This window comes from Salvelinus sp. IW2-2015, unplaced genomic scaffold (genome assembly GCF_002910315.2).
Source record: "Salvelinus sp. IW2-2015 unplaced genomic scaffold, ASM291031v2 Un_scaffold1887, whole genome shotgun sequence".
Classification (NCBI taxonomy): Eukaryota; Metazoa; Chordata; class Actinopteri; order Salmoniformes; family Salmonidae; genus Salvelinus; species Salvelinus sp. IW2-2015.
In genome coordinates, this window is record NW_019943249.1 from 84,277 (window position 1) to 94,119 (window position 9,843).

General features: G+C 42.9%; 1 protein-coding gene across 1 annotated transcript in view; it reads left to right on the forward strand.

Moving 5' to 3' along the window:
- Positions 1-9,843, forward strand: part of LOC112072310 (interleukin-1 receptor-associated kinase 1) — a 67,797-nt gene that overhangs the window by 17,084 nt on the left and 40,870 nt on the right. The window contains 2 exon segments of the mRNA XM_070439739.1: positions 84-257; positions 5,854-5,918. Coding sequence (XP_070295840.1) covers positions 84-257; positions 5,854-5,918 — 239 coding nt within the window.

Consider the following 9,843-nt stretch of genomic DNA (forward strand, 5'->3'; position numbering starts at 1 on the left):
GTCTGTGGGTGTCTGTATCTTTCAACAAGGGGTTGAGATCTAAGCAGAAAATGGATGAATAAAGTATTGTTGTTCTTCATCAGTGGTCCATCTCCAGAGATCCCTTGCTGTCCAGCGCTATGTGTTGGCCGTTTGAGGAAGTCCAGAGAGGAACAGAGGACTTCTCCCATGCCAAGCAGATAGGAGAGGGGGGGTTTGGACATGTGTACCGGGCGACCATGAGGAGCACTGACTTCGCTGTCAAGAAACTGAAGGAGGTATGCGACTTTTAGACTGCTCGGTCCTCTTCAGTGGTAATCATAGAGGAAAGATGGTTGATATAAATCTTTATGACTGCCAACCCTGGCAATATATCTCGGGGTGTAAATGTGTCATATCAAAGTATTTGTTAACAGGATACAACGTATGTAAAACTGTCCAAGGAAACTCTTACTCACAAAGTCTTTCCCAACAATGCAGTGTTCAATATCGACTGGTAAGAAAGTAGAATATCCAGAAATGATCTTAACCAACCGTTTATACTCGTTGGGAAATTGGCCTATACGAATAAGGCTACATTTTAAATGTTTCTTATAGAAATATGAAAATGCATAACCATCAATCAATTGAAAGGGAACAGTTTCTACATTATGTCATTTTTTTTTTTTATTAGACCCAAGGGTGAGGACACAACAGTTTTCTTGACACAAGACTGAATCCAAACATTACACTGTTGATTTTTATTGTGCATTTTACACTAAACCGGACAGTTTTTTTAGGTACAGCCATGTAGTACCGGGTCGGACAGCCTGAACTCTTCTGGGCATTCTACAAGTTGCTGCAGATTGGATGGCGGTACATTCATGCTACGAACAGCCCGTTCCGTCTCATCCCAAAGAGGCTCTACTGGGTTGAGGTCTGGGGACTGTGTGTAACAGTTTAACTTTAGTCCGTCCCCTCGCCCCGACCCGGGCGCGAACCAGGGACCCTCTGCACACATCAACAACAGTCACCCACGAAGCATCGTTACCCATCGCTCCACAAAAGCCGCGGCCCTTGCAGAGCAAGGGGAAACCCTACTTCGAGGTCTCAGAGCAAGTGACGTCACCGTTTGAAAGGCTATTAGCGCGCACCACCGCTAACTAGCTAGCCATTTCACATCGGTTACATGTGCAGGCCACTCAAGTAAACTGAACTCGCTGTCATGGTTCCAGGTGATGTGTTTGTATCTGATAGGAGTGGAACTTGGTGGGGTCGACAGCTGCAATAGCCCATCTGTGACAAGGACAGACGAGTTGTGTGTTCTGAGACGCCGATCCGCACACCACTGTTGTACTGCGCCGTTATTGGTCTGTTTGCGGCCCCGCCTCTTATCTTGCACGATTCTTGCCGTTCTCCTTCGACWTCTCTCATCAACGAGTTGTTTTCGMMCCACAGGACTGCCGCYGATTGGATGTYAGTTTGTTTGTCGCAGCGTTCTGGGTAAAACTCGAGACTCTGTGGTGTGTGAAAAGCCCTGGAGGGCGGACGTTTTCTTTTTAAAGATACTGGATCGGGCGCGCCTGGCACCAACGATCATACACCGAGCTCAAAGTCTCTTAGGTCACTTGTGTTGCCCGCTATAACGTTCAATCGAACAGGAACTGAATGCCTGTCTGCTTGCTTTATATTTCAAGCCACGGCTACGTGACTCACGGTCTGAGCAGGGTGGTGTACCTAATAAACTGGCCGGCGAGTGTACATTTACTGTACTTTTTGCCGTATTTGTTGATCAAATGGGAAAATACTCCGGAAAYATTCAGTAACATGATAAGAATATTCTTGGAAAATGTGGGGTAGGTGCAACATAAGATAATTGGCCACACTCCTCTCCCATTGGCCACACTCCTCTTCAGTGTCTCTCATTGGCCACACTCCTCTCCGGTGTCTCTCATTGGCCACACTCCTCTCCAGTGTCTCTCATTGCCACTCCTCTTCAGTGTATCTCATTGGCCACAGTCCTTTCCAGTGTCTCCCATTGGCCACACTCCTCTCCAGTGTCTCTCATTGGCCACACTCCTCTTCGGTGTCTCTCATTGGCCACACTCCTCTCCGGTGTCTCTCATTGGCCACACTCTCTCTCCAGTGTCTCTCATTGGCCACACTCCTCTTCAGTGTATCTCATTGGCCACAGTCCTTTCCAGTGTCTCCCATTGCCACATCTCCTCTCCAGTGTTCTCATTGGCCACACTCCTCTCCAGTGTCTCCATTGGACACTCCTCTCCAGTGTCTCCCATGGCCACACTCCTCCTTCCAGCTGGCTCCCATTGGCCACACTCCTCTTCAGTGGCTCTCATTGGCCACACTCCTCTTCAGTGGCTCTCATTGGCCACACTCCTCTCCAAACTGTTCACAGTTCCTAAATAATTTCAATGCACTTATATGACTCAGAAGAGTCCACTATACTGAACAAAAATATAAACGCTACATGAAATAATTTCAAAGATTTGACTGAGTTAGTTCATTAACGGAAATCAGTAAATTTAAATATTAATTAGACCCTAATCTATGGAAGTCACATGACTAGGAATATAGATTTTTTTTTAAATAGGGGCGTGGATCAAAAACCAGTCAGTATCTGGTGTCACCACCATTTGCCTCATGCAGCGCGACACATCTCCTTTGCGTAGAGTTGATCAGGCTGTTGATTGTGGCCTGTGGAATGTTGTCGTACACGTCGATCCAGAGCATCCCAAACATGCTCAATGGGTGACATGTCTGGTGAGTACGCAGGCCATGGAATAACTGGGACATTTTCAGCTTCCAGGAATTGTGTACAGATTCTTGCGACACGGGGCCGTGCGTTATCATGCTGAAACATGAGGTGATGGCGGCGGATGAACGGCACGACAATGGGCCTCAGGATCTCGTCACGGTATCTCTGTACATTCACATTGACCTCAATAAAATGCAATCGTGTTAGTTGTCCGTAGCTTATGTCTGTCCATACCATAACCCCACCGCCACCATGGGGCACTCTGTTCACGTTGACATCAGCAAACCACCTGCTCACACGGCGCCATAAATGTGGTCTGCGGTTGTGAGGCTGTTTGGACATCGTACCTAACTCTAAAACAACGTTGGAGGCGGCTTATGGTAGAGAAATTAACATTTAATTCTCTGGCAACAGCTCTGGTGGACATGTCAGCATGTCAATTTTGCATGCTCCCTCAACTCGAGACATCTGTGGCATTGTGTTGCGACAACTGCACATTTTATTGTCCCCCAGCACAATTTGCACTTGTGTAATGATCTTGCTGTTTAATCAGCTTCTTGATATGCCACACCTGTCAGCTGGATGGATTATCTTGGTAAAGGAGAAATGCTCATTAACAGGGATGTAAACAAATGAGAGAAATAAGCTTTTTGTGCATAATGGAACGTTTCTGAGATCTTTTATTTCCACTTTACTTTTTGTTCAGGATATAAAAGGAGCTTTTGGAACTTTCCTAGCTGTGCCGTTGAGGAACTAGAGTAAGCACACGTTGTTGTTTTGGTTTGGAACACAGCCCTGCATCCTCACAACTGTTGTTGTTTTGGTTTGGAACACAGCCCTGCATCCCCACAACTGTTGTTGTTTTGGTTTGGAACACAGCCCTGCATCCCCAACAACTGTTGTTTTGGTTTGGAACACAGCCCTGCATCCCCACCATCACACAATTTACTGTTGTTCACGCAATCAGGGCATAACATTTTAACACCCGTCACCTGACAAATGCGGGTATGTTTTTGGCATTGGCTGTTACGATGTGTATTTCATTAGCCACGTAGGCGGGTAGTCAGGTCTCCACAGTGGGAGCATTTAACTCGCATTTGTGAATTAAAAATGGTCAAGTATKATCACATTTATAGTAAAAATAAATGCTACAGTAGCTGTTTACAAAGTATTTCTGCCGTTTTGTTTCGTAGCTGGTCACATTGATTGCACACAGTCGAGGAACTATCAATCCTATACAGGGCCTCCGGAAAGTGTTCAGCCCCCTTGACTTTTCCCACATTTTGTTACAGCCTTGTTCTAAAATTGATTTAAATAGTTTTTTTTCTCCTAAATCTACACACACAACCCCATAATGACAAGCAAAAACAGGTTGACATTTTTGCATATTTATTAAATATAACTCACATTTACATTAGTATTCAGACCCTTTACTCAGTACTATGTTGAAACATCTTTGGCAGCGATTACAGCCTAGAGTCTTCTTGGGTTTGACGCTACAAGCTTGGCACACCTGTATCTGGGGAGTTTCTCCCATTCTTCTCTGCAGATCCTCTCAAGCTCTGTCAGGTTGGATGGGGAGCGTTGCTGCGCAGCTATTTTCACGTCTCCAGAGATGTTCGATCGGATTCAAGTCCGGGCTCTGGCTGGGCCACTCAAGGACGTTCAGACACTTGTCCCAAAGCCACTCCTGCGTTGTCTTGGCTGTGTGCTTAGGGTTGTTGTCCTGTTGGAAGGTGAMCCTTKGYCCCAGTCTGGGGTCCTGAGTGCTCTGGAGCAGCTTTTCATCAAGGATCTCTCTGTACTTTGCTCTGTTCATCTTTCCCTCGATCCTGACTAGTCTCCCAGTCCCTGCCACTGAAAAACATCCCCACAGCATGATTCTGCCACCACCATGCTTCACCGTAGGGATGGTGCCAGGTTTCCTCAATGTGACGCTTGGAATTCAGGCCAAAGAGTTCAATCTTGGTTTCAACAGACCAGAGAATCTGGTTTCTCATGGTCTGAGAGTCCTTAAGGTGCCTTTTGGCAAACTCCAAGCGAGCTGTCATGTGCCTTTTACTCTGGAGTGGCTTCCATCTTTACTGTTGTACTATAAAGGCCTGATTGGTGGAGTGCTGCAGAGATGGATGTCCTTCTGGAAGGTTCCCCAGATCTGTGCCTCGACACAATCCTGTCCCGGAGCTCTACCGACAATTACTTCGACCGCATGGCTTGGTTTTTGCTCTGACATGCACTGTCAACTGTGGGACCTTTATATTGACAGGAGTGTGCTTTTCCAAATCATGTCCAATCAATTGAATTTACCACAGGTGGACTCCAATCAAATCGTAGAAACATCTCAAGGATGATCAATGGAAACAGGATGCACCTGAGCTCAATTTCGAGTCTCAAAGCAAAAGGCCTGAATAATTATGTAGATAAGGTATGTTTTTTTTTATTTGTAATACATTTGCAAAAATGTCTTAACCTGTTTTCGCTTTGTCAGTATGGGGTATTGTGTGTAGATTGAGGAAACCATATATAATGTTGAATCCATTTTAAATTAAGGCTGTAATGTAACAAAATGTGGGAAAAGGGGAAGGGGTCGGAACTTTCCCAAGGCACTGTATAGTGTATATTTAGGCAGGGGTAAAAGGCAGGGGTAAAAGTGACTGGTCAGTAGGATAAATAATAATAATAACAGCACTGTGTGTTGCTCATGCGAGAGTAACATTGTGCTTGTGAGTGTGAATAGAGACTTGACAGTGTGTAGACGTCAGTGTAGGTCGTCCGTGGATGAGGGTGAGAGCAGCCATCAGCTAGCTGTTTACCAGTCTTATTGCTTGGAGAGAGAAGCTGTCTTGGAGCCTGTTGTTGCGAGACCCGATGCTCCGATACCGCTTGCAAGACCGTAATAGAGAGAATAGTCCACGGCTGTGGTGGCTGTCGTCTTTTTTGAAATATTCCGGGCCTTTCTCAGACACGGCTTGGTATAAATGTCTACTGATGATGACTTTGTTATTATTTCTGTTTAAACTGGTCAGTAAATGTCATTTGAATGAATATATATATATAAAAGAAAGCCAGTAAAATGCATTTTGTTTATATTGGATCTTGTTCTTGTATTCCCTTTGTAGAACTCTCCACTAGACTGGAGCGTAGTGAAGGAGAGCTTCAAGACCGAGGTGGAGAAACTATCACAGTAAGATGACAGTCTTTAGAACCTCTCCTACTTTTATCTCTGGCATCTCACTTTAACCTCGTTCAATTCCTCTTGGTTGTCTTTCTTTTCTAAGAAGTTATCTGTGTAGAAAATAGGGCTGTCCCCCTCCCCCCCCCCAAAAAAATCTTTGTCAATCAAGAGTCGTGTTCTTTCGAACCAATCGACTGGTCGAAATTTTAAAACGTATATTTTTCCAGACCCTATGTGTTTTAATAAAATCAACTATATGTAGGCTACGGAGCTTGTTTGATGCTTTAAGCATACTGTGATGAAATAATTMAGACACAAATTACTCAAGTGGGAGCTAGAGATCAAGAACCTGTTCCCGAACCACCACATCCCGTTGCTGCTGGCCTTTGTAGAGGCTACCATTACTTTCCCTGAGTTGCCGGTAATAGGATACGCCAGGGGTCGGCCACCTTTTTTCCATTTGGACTGCCGATTTATCTTACCAATTCTACCGATCAGTTCTAATTTTCATATGCACGTTTTCGTGGAACAATTTAATTTATTTTAGAATAAAGTCTTCGTATCTCAATCATTGTCATGTGATTAATACAAATTATATCTAAATGAAAATTATACAAATCTAAAATTGCCATTGCCAACTACAGTRCCARTCAAATGTTTTGACACCTACTCATTCCAACGTTTTTCTTKATTKTTTACAAAAAATGTTATGCCAAGAGTGTGCAAAGCTGTCATCARGGCAAAGGGTGGCTACTTTGAAGAATCTCAAATATAAAATATATTTTGATTTGTTTTAACACTTTTGGTTACTACATGATTTCATATGTGTTATTTCAAAGTTTTGATGTCTTCACTATTCTACAATGTAGAAATAAGTAAAAAATAATGTGTGTGTGTTTGTCATATTAAAAATAAAGAAAAACCCTTGAATGAGTAGGTGTGTCAACTTTTGACTGGTACTATATATAAAAATAGCCTACATAAAACCAACCAATAAACATTGCAACCTGCAGGTAAAAAATCGGTGTTTTAAAAATAAATCACATTGGCTACCCATGGCCTGTCTGGTCCAGCCCAAGCGCTAACAAACTTAAACATTCTATAAAATATTCTGGACCCTCAGTTTTCTGCGCCATTAAGCTCCGGACAGACACAGCTGTATTTGCTCAAGGGATAAGAAGTAATCAGGTATGCTTATTTTATGACGTTTCCACCGGATCAGAGCATGACGGACCTTCTCCCCTTTCWCGCTAAGTGGTTATCGAMAGGGAGGAAGCTGGAAAGATTTTGCAAATAGGCTAAATTGAGGAACTGTCATTTTCAATGGATCTAAAAACAGACGTTTAACTGTGTTCGAATACTTATACTAACCGCTATTTGTAAAGTAAATTGAGTATATAGTATTCTTATTGGTCATAGTATGGATATGGTTAGTATGCCAAAAGTTCGCAGATGTCGTACTAAATTCGCCAAAATATGACGTATACACGCATTGGACACTATTTCTGTACTTTTAGGGCCCATAATGCAATTCAGAAAATACGCGTGGTTTCACAACGTTTTCAGATTTAAATAAAATGGCAGAAAATGTGCAGCCGAAGTCCAACGAGAGCGGATACAAATTCATTGCTTTAACTAATTTTACAAATGTCAAGAAATGTAATAAAGTAATGACTTYTCAAATAAGTTACAYGTTATGTTGGCTGACAATTTGTTAGCTACGCTGTCCTTACAAACAGCATAGCATTACAGTAGCTAGTTGCCTAACTGTTAGTTGGCTACTAATACATCGAACTTGCCAGGCAGTATATTAACTATCTGCTATCTAACTAACTATCCAACGTTTATTGACTTGATTATKTACAYCATACTTAGCTAAGTGGTATAGTTGTTGTGCGTTTCAATAGAGATAACGGCACTCTGGTCTGAGTGTGCCAGAGCGCCGAATAACTGATGAATTGACGAACGCTCAACACCCGTTGAAATATGGCCGGTGTCAGTAAACGTTGGCAAAAAAAAAAGCGTAATTAAATTGTTGCTAGCAGCACAGTTACAGTCACCAACGCTCTGGATAACATGAAAACAGCCTAACCAGCTATGCTAGGGGGAGTGAAAGGTCAGAGTGAGTGTTCTCTCATTTGTGTTTGAAAGTAACTTCGCCAGACAGCCGTTGAACGCTCGGATCAACCCTACCCTCGGCCAGAGCGTCAGTGTGAAGCTCTGAACGCTCCGCGAAACGCTCTGAATTTACGAACGGACAATCTGACAACGCTCTGGGTTTACGAACGGACAATCTGACAACGCTCTGGGTTTACGAACGGACAATCTGACAACGCTCTGGGTTTACGAACGCCCAGAGCGCACTCTGACAATCCAGATTGAATTTAATAACACACCAGAAATCGTAAAAATGTCTAGCTAGTCATTTGTTATGCTAATTACAAGCTAACAAGAGGTTGCATAGCAACAGCATCAACTTCCGGTAGACCGGTTGAAGCACTAGTACACACAACTGAAACGATACCGTTGGTTTACAGTATACTAAAATGAACTAATAGTATATAATATGTAGTATTTACTCATTAAGTATGTAGTATACAGTATGTTAGTATGGGTATTCGAACACAGCTTTTGYTTACTTGCTGTTTGAGGTGAAGAAAAATTACTTTGAGAAGCTCSACAGCTCATTAGTGTTGGTGCTTTAAGACAGTCAGAAATACTTTTCAGATCACCAAATGGACACATTTATTATATACCTACATTTGAGCGCTGGCCAGGTAGCCTAGGCCGATTTCTATGCGGAATCAGGTGCACATCCTTACTCAACATTGACAGTAGCGCTCCAAACAAAACAACTCCGTAAATGGAATGAAATAAACCAAAACTTATTTCTCACAGGTGTAGCTTAGGTTGTGCGCTCTGCAAACAACGTGTCCACTCTGACAATGAGAACTGTAAAAGACTGGAATAATTAGTGATGCACCTTTTTGGCTAATACCGATACCCAATATTTTCTTTGCCCCCAAAAAAACGATACCGATAACCGATATTTAACAATTTTGCGACCTTTTAAACATTCTATTACAGTTAAATAGTTAACACCCAAATGGACGCAGCTGTCTAAGGCACTGCATCGCAGTGCAAGAGTCGTCACTACAGTCCCTGGTTGGAATCCAGACTGTATCACATCCGGCCGTGATTGGGAGTCCCATAGGTGCGATGCACAATTGGCCCAGCGTCGTCCGGGCCGTCATTGTAACTAAGAATGTGTTCTTAACTGACTTGCCTAGTTAAATAAAGGTTACACACACACACATACGCCACACTATCCAAAAAGTTATTTTGTTGGCAATTACGTATGGCCGGCCCCATTACCAGTAAAACATACTCAAAACCTATTTCTTTCACTTACTTGCTGTTTCGTTGTTCATTTGTTCAGTCGTTTCATTCTCAACCAGGATTTCTATGGAACGCCGTTTGGGTCTTTGCGTGTCAAAAAAGATTCACATCAAATGACACTATTTGACGTGTGAAATAAGCTTGTTGACCAATCAGGACCTGAATATGACTGCACGTCATATAATAATTAAACGCGTTCATTATTTTTTTACGTAGTTATTACACATTGATTACACTCACTCGTATTTCATATGTCACAACGATTCATCGACACGTATGCTATGATGCTGATAAAGTTGTCTCGCACACCTACAGTGCTGGTCATATAAATTAGGGTTATTTTAGATGACACCTAGCTATATAGTTAGCTAGCTAAATATAACAACTGAAACAGATGTCGGGGATGTTTTTGGGGAAGAACATCGTTTGCATCCATGAGCTAGCTAGCTTTTTTAAAAGAGAGTTCTCTTGTGGCTCAGTTGGTAGAGCATGGCGCTTGCAACGCCAGGGTTGTGGGGTCATTCCCCACGGGGGG